The 13,494-nt window shown below is 48.7% G+C and overlaps 1 protein-coding gene across 2 annotated transcripts in view; it reads right to left on the bottom strand.

The window, feature by feature from the left end:
• Positions 1-5,899, bottom strand: part of EFCC1 (EF-hand and coiled-coil domain containing 1) — a 43,865-nt gene extending 37,966 nt beyond the window's left edge. For both annotated transcript variants that reach the window (XM_037829650.1, XM_037829661.1), the window contains exons 1-2: positions 4,803-5,899; positions 3,377-3,660 (exon numbers count right to left, since the gene is read on the bottom strand). In XM_037829650.1, the coding sequence (XP_037685578.1) occupies positions 3,377-3,660; positions 4,803-5,525 (1,007 nt within the window). In that variant the 5' untranslated portion in view covers positions 5,526-5,899. The remainder of the gene's footprint in view (positions 1-3,376; positions 3,661-4,802) is intronic.
• Positions 5,900-13,494: the final 7,595 nt, after the last annotated feature.

Genomic DNA, 13,494 nt, shown 5'->3' with positions numbered 1-13,494 from the left:
GACAAATAGAGTCATTGAATTAATTTAGGGAAGTGGCAGAGAAGGGGAAAGGACATTTGATTCGGAGTTAGGAAACCCAATTCAGTGCCCATTCAGTCAAGTTCTGGCCATGGGTTGATCAAATCACTTGCTCTCTTTGAGTCTCCCTTTCCACATTTGAAAAATGGTGACATAAATGTCAAACTCAGAGAGTTATTAGAGGGTCAGAGTGAGTTGATTTCTGTGAAGGCGCTTTGAAAACTGGAAGATGCCTGAAAAGTATGGGTCATGTCATTCATTTGAACTGAATGGCTTCAAGCTGTCATTCTGCAGACAAATTCAGTCATTGTACTTTTTTTTTTTTTTTTACCCAAAGACACATCACACATCTAAAGAACACCTGGTCATGTTCCAAAATGATGTCACTTCACGAGGGAGTGACCTGGCTCTGGCTTTTGGGGTGTGGGGCCTCTTCCTCCCAGTAATTCCTCCAAACTGCAGGCCCAAGTGGTCCAGCTGCAGGGCAGGGAGGTGGCTTAGCTCACCCCTCAGGGGACATCTGGGTTCCTGGCACTTAAAATGCAAAAGTAGAGGCGACTTCACAGCCCACAGCTCCTCTCCAGCGTGTAAAGAGCCCTGTAGACATTTCTAGGTTGGAAGAGTCCAGGAGGACTTGCACACATTATCAAAGCCGGCCTCAGGTATGTAACTTTGGGCTTACTCAGACTGGGGTTCAAATCCTACCGTTGTCAGTACTCGGGCCACACTACAAGTTGCTTCCTCTCTGGCTTCAGATTTCTCATTTGTGAAATGCAGATAACAATACTTTTCTTTCTGGGTGGTTTAGAGGCTAATATGAGCTATCACTGGTAAAGGGCCTGGTCTTGTGCCTTGTACAAAGTTGATACCCAGTAAATGTCCACAGCTGTTCTCTCCCCTCCCCTCCCCTTTCCTTTTTTCAAAGACAGAGAAGACAGAGAGAACTTCGGGTCAAGTTAGTCCACAAAACCACAATCCCTGACCGTAGAAAGTTGGCAGAGGAGGTCTGCCTCCTGGGGCTGGGCAAAAGTTTAGTGGGCATGTTTTTATGGTGAAACAGGAACAAGTTACAAAGCCATCATATAATCACTGTGTGATGTTCACACAGTGTCACTCACTCTCTGGTCCTGTTTCCTAATTCACAGTGTGTTCCTTTGAGGCAAACCCTGCTGATTGCCTCCAAAATATCTGTTTCCCCTTCTTCCTTACTAATAGAAACCCAATTTTTTTTTTGGGGGGGGGCAGTGTCAACCTGCCTAGACTCCCTTGAGGTAGGTGTAGCCATGTGACAGTTCTTACCCATGAGATGTAGGTGCCATGGTGGAGAAGGGGTATCTCTTTCTGAATACAATGGCAAACACTCATTAGGAGAAAGTCCTACCCCATCGCCCTTCCTTCTTCTTATTCCTGAATAGCAGACATGAGGCCTGGCAGTGCAGCAGCCATTTTGCCACCATGAGGCAAGAAAAAAGGTAGAGTGCAAAGAAAGAACACAGGCTGTGGGGTCAGGCAGACTTACTTTCCCACTCTCTAGCTGTGTGGCCTTCAGTACATTGCTCAACTTCTCAGAGCCTCACTTTCCACAATCTATAAAATGGAGATAGAGTATCCTGCACAGTTCTTGGGAGGACTAAATGACGCAGTGGATACAAATCCACTTTTTCTATTGTCAAGGGCTACACCAATGTTTGTAGCTGCTCTTGCAATCATGCTGTAAATGACTTAATGTTACTTTCAGGCAAAAAAGGAGGAGACCCTTTATTTCTCCTCTTGGAGAGAGTTCCAAGGCTGGACACAGGCCCCAAGCCAGCCAGCCCTCTCTTCAGCCAATCAGCTATGCAAACAGGAAGTGACTGTCTAAATATTTGGAGTGGCAGGAGGCTGGCCCAGAATCTGCCTCCCCGGGAGGCCTCCCTCCAGCCTTGGGCCTTCTCATCTCCCAGCTGTGAGCACCTCAGAAGTCAAGGACTTCCTCTGAGGATCTAGGTTCAAAGCCACCCCTTCGGCTGCCCCACCCTCCAGTCATGGCCAGACCCCCTTCCTCTCATGCTGGAAGGATGACAACAGCCCCTCCCTGGCTCCCCCATCCATCTCTTCTTCACAACTGTAGCCAGGGTAATTTTTTTCTGAAATGCAAATCTGATCTCTTCGCCCCTTTGTTTAAAACTTTTCCAGGGATTTACGTTGCTCTCGAAAGAAATCAGAAGCTCTTGCTACCACCTTCAAGGCCCTGCGTGGCCTGGCCTCTGCCTGCCTATTCAGCTTTATCCCTCCAGCCAGATGCCCTCCTTGTAGTTTCTGGAACATGGCAAGGTCCCTCCTGCCTTATGGTGCTGCCCATACCGTTCCCATGTTCCCTTCCCTGAGCCCAACCTGCCGGGTAAACAAACACTCAGCTCAAGTGTCACTCCTTCAGGGGCTGAGCAACATTGTGGCAAGCATGGGGGGGGGGTGTCCCAACGTCACACCTGGAGGGTCTCGTGTTTCTTTCCTTTGCAGCACTCATCCAGCCCACCAGTGATCCATCTATTCACACAGTGATCTCACCGACGTCAGCTGATGGCTACTCAGGGGCGGAATTTTTGTCTGTCTCATTCACAGTCATGCACTTGGCACATGGCACAGCACCTGATTCAGTCATAGCGCTCAGTCACAGAAGGTGTCTATACCTTGTGATTTGAAAGGGAGAGGACGCACTTGTTTATCGAGCACATACTATGTGCCAGGTGGGACCTTACCTCCTCTTCAAACCAGAAGAGGAAAACAGGGGCTTCGAGAGGGTTGGTGGCTAGCCCAGTGTCACACACCTGTCTGAGGCCCTGCCAGGATCTGAGCCTGGGTCCCAAGCCCATGTTCCTGCCTTGGTGGAGCTTATCTCCTAGCATAAGGGAAAATTACCCTCATCTGTACAATAGGGACACAACTGTATCTATCCCACAGGGTTACTATGAGGATTAAAAGAATTAAGTTAGGCTGAGCTCAGAGCCTGACACAGAAAGTAATTGTTAGCTATTATCATCATTATTACTGTGTTGGTCAAATCAAAGAACAAGAATGGATCTATTCAATTGCAATCCACGAATAATCAAATGCAGGGACTTTGTGGATGAATGGGTAGATGGATGGATGGGGTGCGTGGCTGGCTGGCTGGCTGAATAAACAGAGAGCAAGCAATGGAGTACACAAATGACTCAAGAAATGGAAGAACCGAAAAGTGAATGAATGAACGCTTAAAGAAACCCGGGAACACAAGAAAGAGTAGGGGCTGGGGCAGGAAGGCACCCCTGAGATTTGGGAGACCCGGATCTGACCTGGGGGTGGGGGGCCCGGGGACCACGCCCCCGCGCTCCCTACTCACCTGTAGCACTGCAGCTCCGCCTCCAGGCGCCGCACCCAGCGCTGCAGGCCGGGCACCTGCTGTGCCAGCGCCTCCAGCTCGCGCACGCGGCGCAGACTGCGCAGCACGGCCTGCCGGGCCTCCTCGGCGCGCCGCCGCACCTCGGCTTGGCCCCGGCGCAGCCGTCCCGCACGGGCCTCGGCCGCAGCCAGGGCGCCCCGTGCCTGCCGCAGCTCACGCGCCGCTGCCTCGGGCCCGCCGCGCTCCGCCTCTTGGGCGCCGGCCTGGCTCTTCCAGAGGCCGACCTGCAAGGACAGGGCAGTAAGGGGGCAGGGGGTGAGCGTACTGCGCTGATGCGCGACAATAACGCCGGCCACGACCACGACCACCATTCCCGCGCACTCGGGAGCACGTTAGCAATGAATAGTACACATTTATCGCGGGCACCAGACTCTCAGCTTCTTGAGGGTGGAGCTTTGGTCCTCCTTGTTTCCCACTGTATCCCCAGTGCCTAAAACAGGCCTCGCACATAGTAGGTGCTCAATAAATACCTGGTGAATGACTGATCCTGGACGCTGTTTTCAGTCCACGTTCCAGGTCCTCCTTACGTTGCTTGATTCCACACCATGAGAGTACTTTACCAACGCCAGCCCTTTGCTTACCCTAGACCCCTTTCGGTTCCACAAACCTCGCCACTCCCCCTGCACCCCGCAGCATTCTCTCTGCCCCCTCATGGCCTGGAGACAATATCAGCTTCCTTCCGGCCTGTGGACTCCTTTCAGTTGTCTGCCCCCCTGCCCCCAGCATCTCCCCCTGCACACTGCTAGGTACTGTGATGAGTGAATCCCAGATGCTGGGGTTGGGTTTCTATTGCACTTCCTTGTCAATATCCCAGAGCAGACTTGGCCCCAGTGACTGCCTGACCAAGTGTCAGCGACATAATTTCTCACCTGGGCACCCCCAGGGGGCGCATAAATATTTGCTGAGTGTCTGAACTGCCTGCCCACCCCATTAAGCAGGAAGCTCTGATGGGGCCTTCTTCACACCTGTCTCCGAAACCTCACAGAAGCCTGGCACTCGGGAGGGCTCAAGATGCTTGTTGAATAATTGAATACGTGAGACCACACACGTTTCCTGGAAAGGTGCAACTCCTGAGCGAGAGGGAAAAGACAGAGATGGGGATGGGGCTGGTGTGGGATGGTTGTCCGTTTGGGGGTGGAACAAGTGATACGAACAGAGGTGGGGTCTGCAGTGGGATGGGGTGTAATGGGGTAGGACAGGTACAGCGTCAGCGTGCAAGTGGGTTGAAGTGGACTGTGGTGCGTGGGCTTCTCCACTTGCTCTGCGGAGTTTCAACTTCACAGCCAGCCCACTGCTCACATACCCCCACACGGGGTCACTAACCGCTCTCCGCATTTCCCCCTCTCCAGCCCCTGCCTGCACGCACCTGCAGCGCAAGGCAGCGCGCATCACTGCTCTGCAGAGCGGCGCGCAGGTCCTCCACCAGCTCGCGCAGGCTGCTGTTCTCCTCCTCCAGCCGCTGCACGCGTTCGCCATCGGGGCCGCCGTCGGGGCAGCCGTCCGGGCCGGGGCTGAGAGGCTGGCGGCGGCGGCGGCGCGGGCGGCGCAGGCGGATCTGCGTCTCGATGTGCTCGCTAAGCGCGCCGCGGGGCAGCCGGGGACCCGCGCGGGTGCCGAAGTAGCCACACAAGCGCGCGTGGAACTGGCGGAAGGTGAGCTCCGGAGGCTCGCCGCACAGCGCCAGGCGCGCCTCCTCCTCGGCGTCCGCGTCCCCGTCGGTGGCCTCTACGACGCACGCGTCTCCGGCGGTCGCGTCCCGGGTGTTCGCGTCTCCGGCGCCAGCATCTCCCGTGGCCTCCCCGGAGGCGGCGGTCCCTTCGGCGCGCAACCCCAGCACGGCGCAGAGCGCGCGGAAGTCTGCGCGGGGCAGGCGGCCGGCGCCGCGGCAGTCCAGGTGGTGGAAGACCTCCTGCAGGTACTGGTCCAGGCCGGTGGCCAGCACCACGATCTCGTTCTCCACGCCGCGATCCAGCCCGTAGTGGTGCGCGAGGGCGCTCAGCAGCCACTGCGTGCGCCGCGCCGGCCGCCGGTACGGGTCGCCCGCCGCGCCTTCCATACCGACCTCCGGGCCCGGGCCGCCCGGCTCCATGACCCTCCTCCGTCCCTCCTCTGGTCCCTCTGCCCCGCCACTTCCAGGGGCGGCCTCAGAGTTTCTTGAAAGGAGGGGCTTAGCGGCCGCGGTCTGGTTGGAGCGGCGCCGGGGGCCGCGTCCGGCAGCTGTGCTGGCCCGTCAAGGCGTCTGTGTTTATCCGGGATGGCGCGGAGGGGGCTGGGGTGGGGGCCCGGGAGCCCCCACGATGCCGCCACTGCACTGTCTTCCTGCGGCTTCTCGCTTCTCCCCGGAACCCCCGCGCGCTTCCTCCTCTCATCACTCCCGGGGACGTTCCCAGAGCCTGCTCTTTTCCTCTCGCTCTGGGGTCAGTCCGTTTTCAAGTCCCCCCATTTCTGCCCCACTCTCCCGGCGAGAGGACTTTGCCTCCAAACCCGGGCGACGGATGGGAGGGGACTAGGAAGCCCGCGAGGAAGGCGGGGGCGTGTCCTCCGCCTGTTCTTTGCTCCACCTCCTCTCCTCAAAAGCTCGGGGTCCCCTACCCTTGTAAATGCAGAGACCACCTCCCCACTAAAATTCAGCTACTGGGCGCCCAAGGCCACTTCTCGCCCCACGCGGTTGCACACCCATTTTAAACGACAGGATGGTGCAGAGAGCTCCACGTGGTAATGACAGCAAAAGGGGAAACTGAGACTTGGAGAGGCAAATGGACTGAATTAGGGACACCCCGCTGGTAAGAAACCCATCTGAGAAGGAACCTCTGCTCTCTAAGCCCTGGGTGGGTGTGGGATGGGGATAGGACTCCCCAGAAAGTGGCGGTTTCCAGGTGCCCCATCTTTATGCTACGGTGTGGAGAGTTGGCAATGAGACGTGAGTCCCATCCCCTCGCTGAGATTAGGCTAATATTGATGGGCCAACATTTTCTCTGGTGCCTTAGAACACATTTCTCGAAGGGTAAAGAGAAACCAGCTTCTTGGGTGTGTGCTAGAAGGTTTGCCCTTTCTTTTTCACAAGAGGTGCAAAGAGTTGACTCGTCTGTTCTTGCACTGGGAAGGGTTCTCCTGTTCCAACCACTTCCCAGCTAGGGAGAGCAAGATGCAGGCTTGGAAGAACTAGACTCCCAACCGGGTCTTTCCAATAGTCCCCAGCTGTACAACAGGCTGAATCTTGCATTGTGTATAATTCCATGATTTTTTAATGTGTCATCCTGAAATCTGATAAAGCAATGTAATTCTATAGGTATAGCCACGGTGGGAAACAGTTTGGCGGTTCCTCAGAAAGTTAAACATAGAATTATCATATAATCCTGCAATTCCACTTTTAGGTATATACCCCAAAGGATTGAAAGCAGGGACTTGAACAGATATTTGCACACCAATGTTCATAGCAGCATTATTCCCAATTGCCAAAGGGTGGAAGCAACCTAAGTATCCATCAGCTGGTGAACTGATGAACAAAGTGTGGTATGTGCATATAATGGAATATTATTCACTTGTAAAAAGGAATGATGTTCTGATCCATGCGACAACATGGATGAACCTCAAAGACATCACGTTGAGTGAAAAATCCAGACAGAAAAGTACAAATATTGCATGATCTCACCAATATGAAATAATTATAAGAAGCAAATTCATAGAGTCAGAAACTAGAATACAGGTTACCAGGGACCAGGATGGGGATAGGGAAATGGGCAGTTAATGCTTAATGGGTACAGAGTTTCGGTTTGGTTTGATCATAAAATTTTGGTAATGGATAGTGGTGATGGTAGCACAATATTGTGAATGTAATTAGTGCCACTGAATTGTAGACATGAAAGTGGTAAAAATGGGAAATTTTGTGTTGTATGTATGTAATCACAAAAAAAATTTTTTTTTAATTCTATAGGAGCTTTCCTGGAAGTATCCAGTCCAGTAGATGCTCAATAAATATGGAGCAGTCCTTTATTTTCTTGACTCACCCCCATTTCCTTGTCCAAGCCTGGTTCATCTGTCTCCTTGCCTCAGGCATCCTTGGGTCAGCACTTTGTTCATTTGGCAAATTCATACTCATTCTTGAAGACTTTGCCCAAGAGACACCCCTGCAGGGAAAAAAGGTGTTAGCTGCTCCTCCCCAACCACATGAACACAATTTTTTTAAGTTTGTTTTTTTTTAAAGTATATAAATGATAGCATTTTTTTCTGGTAAATACTTTTAATTACATGATCATAATTGTACAATTTCCACTATTTGATATTTTGTATGAAACCAGTTACAATACCCAAGATTTTCAAGTGAGACAATACGTATCAAACTACATAGATATGCAAAGTTTACGGGCCATTATGAAGCTTTATCTTAAAAATACCTTCAGGAAAATAAACATTCATTCAACAGTTCCCTCAGCTTTAAAAAAATATGAGTAATAGCAATTTTGACAAAAACTTTTACATCAATTCCACTTCTTGGCTTCTACCTCAAAAAAAAAAACAAAACACATGTGCCTAAGGATTTCACTGCATCATTGTTTAAAGGAGAGAAAAATTAGGGACAACCTGGTGTCCATGGGTAGGATAAGGAGGAAGGAATTTTAGAATGTTCCATACAGCCATTAAGGGAGTGCACGGAATCTTACTACATATATATCAACCAGGAGAAATCACCAAAAAAGCTTGAGGGGGAAAAAAGCAATTTGCAGCATATTATGGACAATATTAATATAAATTTATAACAAGAAAAAAACCACACAGAACAATGTTTTGTACAAGGACACGTGTATGTAAATGCATAGGAAAAAATGGAGTGATTCACAAAATGATGAAGGGGTTATTTCCAGGAATGGGAGAAGGGAAGGATTTCCAAAGAAGCTTTAGCCATTTCTGTAATGTTACCCTTTTTGAAAAGCTATGTTTTCATGTGTTTCTTTCTTCTCTTTTCTTTTTTTAGGGGAGGATGCACTCCTTTTTAAAAACAGATTTATTTATGTATAATTTGTATAACATCAGGTTCACCTTAATAAGGTACACAAATCAATGATTTTTAATATATGCATAGAGTCGTGCAACCAACACCACAATCTAATTTAAGAACATTTTCATCACCCCAGAAAGCAACCTGCACTAGTTACCAATCATTCCCCATCCCTGCTCCATCTTCCCATCCCCTACCCTCCCAGTCCTAGGCAGTTGCTTACTTTCTGATAGGATTTGCCCATTCTGGACATTTCATACACACAATACATGGTCTTTTGTCACTGGCTTCTTTCACTTACATAATATTTTTAAGGTTCATCCTTGTTGTTGCATTTATCAGTATTTCATTCCTTTTTATGACCAAATAATATTCCATTGGATGGAGAGACCACATTTTCTTCATCCATTTTCATCAGTTGATGGACACTTGGGTTATTTTCACTTTTTGACTATTAGGAATAATGCTGCTGTGAACATCCACATTTAAGTTGTTTTCATGGATGTGTGTTTTCATTTCTCTTGGGCATCTGACCTAGGAGTGGAATTGCTGGGTCATATGGTAACTCTATATTTAGTGTTTTGAGGAACTGCCAGACAGCTTTTCAAAGCAGCTGCACCATTTCCTCTCCCACTAGCAGTGTTTGACCTGTGTTACTTGATGCATAAAGTAATACAGATGTTCTCAATCCTGGGTTCCTGCTCTCCCGCCCCAGAGTGTCTCTCTAAGTCCACAGTATCTCCAGACCTTCGAACCTTCTCTTGCTTTCATACCCCACCTCCAATCTCTCGTGCTTCACCTTTAAAACATATGCCCATCTGACCCTTTCTCCCCATCCCACTACTCTGTTCTGGGGCCCCAGCATCTCACCTGGGTTATTGCAACAGCTGGCCTCTCGAGCACTGCCCTTGACCTCCTGGTCTATTCTCAACATAGCAGCCAGAGATCCTGGTAAACCTTAAGTCAGACCGAATCCCTCCTCTGCTCAGGAGCTGGTAATGACTCCTGTCTCGTGCAAATCAAGCTCAGATTCCTCATTATGACCCCCAAGGCCCGTCGCAGTCTGCAACCATTCAGGCTTATATGTCACCCATCCTCCCTCACTCCTCCAGGTAACTCAGGGCTGCTCCCTCAGGGCCTTTGCACTGGCTTTTGCTTCCTTGAAGCCCTTTGCTGCAGTTTCACCTGCTCAGTGAGGCCATCTGCGGTGATCTCAGATCCCTTAGCATCTCCCAGTGTACCATATCCTTCCTTTTAGGTATTGTCCATCTCTCCATATCAGACAGTAACCTCATAAGGGTAGGGGCATTTGTCTGTCTTGTTCACCTGGTACAGAGTCTGGTACACTGAAGAAGAGTGTCTTTGGCTCCCATCCCAGCTGCCTCCCCACAGAATGCCATGGTTAGTGGGGTGGTGTATTACCTTCAAGACGTTTTCCTGCTTACAAATGATATGGAGTGCTTGCATTTTTTTTTTTTTTAAGTGCATGCATTTTTTAATAGCAGCCATCACACCACATTGTCATGTAGTTTGGGAGCTCTGGTCCGTCTGAGCTTCTCAAGGCCAGAGGCCAGGCCACCTTCTCCTGGGTGCCCCCACCCCCCACCCCAGTGCCCAGTAGGGGGCCTGGCATAAAAGTAGGCATTCACCATTTTGGCTGGCGTGAATGCAAGTTTACAGAAGTGAACTCAGAGCATCAAGAGGGAAAACTACTTCTAGTGGGCATCAGTAGGATTTGCACTTCCTTTGGTCCAGAGATCTTGGGGTTAGTGAGGCTCCAAATGTTGGTAACTGACTGATCCCCATTGTGATCCCTTAGACGCCTCATGGCTGGGGCCCCACCGCCTGTTGGTTTAGAGCAGGACTCTGTGGAACTTGCCTCCGGACTTTCAAGTCCCATCTCTGCAGATGAATTCTCTTTTATTTCTCATAATGCTGGATAGCTGCTAACCCAGGGAAGACTGCAAAACTCATGCCCACCCCCCCCCCCCATCCCGTCGCTGCAGCTGGCAACTGCCCTTGGAGAAGGAATCCTTTGAGCAGTAACTTTTCTGGGCCAGTCAACATTGAAAAGAAAGCTTTTAAATATCTTGCCGCAGAGCCGTTGCCCCGTCTGCACTCTTCCCCCACGGCAGGGAAGTCAGGATTTATAATGGTGGCTGTCAGCCCTGTCTGTCTGGCTGGGCAGTGTTACCAGGCGCCTCCGAAATAATTCCAGTTGGATCCACAAGGTTTTTGTTTGAGGTTCAAAGTGAGCAAACTTTGAGGTCTCCCTGGGTTCTTTTGTAAGAGCTGGGGGATGGGGGATGGGTGTGGGTCTGTGTTTGTGGGGTAGAAGAGAGGCTCCGGCAAAGAAATTATTTTCTGAAGTCTGTTCAGTATCATTTGCATGGTTTCAAAAAGTATCTTGATCCACGTGTCTTTAAATAGTCCAGAAAAATCCTAAAAAAGCAAAAACCATCCACCATTGCTCCACCCAGAGGGGACCACAGCGTGGCGTATTTGTCTCCAGAAGTCTTCTGTGCATTTGGCCATGAAAGAACTGTGGTTTACAAGATTGTATACATCTGTCAAAACTCTGAACTGTACACTTAAAAAAGGGTGAATTTTACAGCAGTTAAATCATGCCTTATTACATTTGACTTAAAAAAATACAGTTGAAATGCTACTGGGGGGATCTTTCTTTGCACATTAGCCATACTTCACAAACAGTTTTGCCGTCATGAATGGGTGTTGGAAGACAATGTTCTTGAAAGCTGCTCTGACTTCCCTTTTATGAATGTACTATGAGGGTTTATTAACCATCCTCACAGATGTACAACAAGGTGGTTTTTGGTGCTTCCTTGTTTAAACAATGTTGTGAATAGTTTGTTCTATTTCCTGAGTGATTTATTACTGGTCAAAGAGTATGAACATTTTATAAGCTCTAGAGATGTTGCCAATTTTTTTTTCCCCAGAAAGTTTGTGTTCTTCCACACAGTCCCCAGAAGTATCTGGGAATGTCCTTGACTCCTTTTCACTGCCATAAAGCTTTTTGATTGTTAGGACTCTTACCTAGTGGATTTGCTTAGGGTTCAGATGCCAAGATTTACCTCTCTGTGTTAAAAATAGACTTCTGTTGGGCAAAGATTTCTTAGATTATGACACCAAAATCACAGCCTGTAAGATAAAAAAAATTCATACATCCGACCTCATCAATATTCAAAACATTTGCCCTTCAAAAGACACCACTAAGAAAATGAAAAGATAAGGGAGAAAATGTTTGCAAAATACATTCCAATCATGGATTTATATCTAGAATTTACAAAGAACTCTTACAAGTCAGTAAGAAGGAGATAATTTTAAAAATGGGCAAAAGAAGCAAACAGACACATATCCAAGGAAGATATGTAAATGGCCAATAAGCACATGAAAGAATGCTCAACATCATTAGTCATTAGGGAAATGCAAATTAAAACCACAATGAGCTACCACTTCACATCCACTGGGATGGCTATATTAATAAGACAGGCAACAACAAGTGTTGGCAAGGATGCGGATAAGCAGGAACCTTTGTCCATTGCTGATGGGAATGTAAAACGGTGCAGCTATTTTGGAAAACAGGTTGGCAGTTTCTCAAAAGTTAAACATAAAATTACCATATGACATAGCAATTCTACTCCTACATATCTACCTAAGAGAAATGAAAACACAAAGATTTACACTCAAATGTTCATAGTGGTGTTATTCATAATATTCCCAAACTGGAAACAACTTAAATGTATATCAACTGATGAATAGATTTAAAAAAAAAACCTGTGGTATATCATGCAATGGAATATTATTCAGCAATAAAAAGAACAAACCACTAAGGGAAAGAAGCTTAATGCTACGTTATATGATTCCATTTATAGGAAATGTCCAGAAAAGGCAAATTTATAGAGACAGAAAATAGATTAGTGATTGCCTGGGGGTAGGAGTAGGAATGGAAATTAGTTGTAAATGTGCACGGAGGATCTTGTGGGTGGGTGGGTGGGAGGGTTGTGAAAATGCTCTGAAATTGATTTGTGGTGATGATTGTACCACTCAGTAAAGTTACCAAAAGTCATCATATTGTACACTTGAAAGGGGTGAATTTTATAATCTGTAAAATATACTTTAATAAAACTTTAAAAAATTAGGGGACTGCCTTGGCTAAGATAGGGATGGTAAGAAGGTGGGTGTAGCTGTCCCCCAATGCCTTTCTGACTATCAGAGTCTTGGAATAACTTCAGAGAGCCCTCCAGGGGCCCCGTGGAAGCTTTGGGGCTCCCCCCACCTGGGGAAGAAGAAAGCAGCAGTGATCGATTGTTCAATGGCCACATAGTCCTCCCATCCCTGGATACCTGTCCTTTTGTAATGTGACATTGCCTTCCCTCCCACCAAGCATCAGAATCTGTTTCTGCATCCGCTGTGAATCTTGGCTGGCCTCATGACTTGCTTTGGGGAGTGTGTGATGGTTAAACCAGTTCCAAGGCTGGTTAAGAGGCCTTGCAGCTTCCATCTTTGACATCTCGGAACCCGGACCAGAGAATGCTACATGCAAAGCCAGTCGAGCCTCCCGGAGGATGCGGGGCTGCGTGGAGGGGAGCTGAGGTGCCCCAGCCAACAACCAGCACTAACTGCCCGGCAGGGGAGGGAGGCCACTGGGCCTTCCGTCTCTCCAGAGCCTCTAGCTGAGTGCAGTCCAGAGAGAGACAAGACCAGATGATCCATAGAAGTGCGAGAAATAATAAATGGTGGTTGTTTTTAAACCACCAAGTTCTGGGCTCGTTGTTACACGGCAACAGGCAACTGAATCAGAAACCCCCTTTCCTCTGCTTCTGGCTTTGCCAGCCTCCAAGCCACGTTTGCTGAGGTGATGTTGTAGGACCCACCTCACTCCCGAGTACCAGCTGGCACCCCTTTGCCCTCACTCCATCCCATGATTGACCCAGATGCCTTCTTTCTCAGGGCAGTGATTTCAAACCCTGTCTCTTCCATAGAATCTTGGTGGAGGTAAATTAAAAAATATATATGGGTCCTGTTGGAGTTATTTATCATT

The sequence above is a fragment of the Choloepus didactylus genome, chromosome 1 (genome assembly GCF_015220235.1).
Source record: "Choloepus didactylus isolate mChoDid1 chromosome 1, mChoDid1.pri, whole genome shotgun sequence".
NCBI lineage: Eukaryota > Metazoa > Chordata > Mammalia > Pilosa > Megalonychidae > Choloepus > Choloepus didactylus.
Note: the sequence above shows the minus strand (reverse complement) of the source record. Positions and strands in the feature narration are given on the sequence as shown.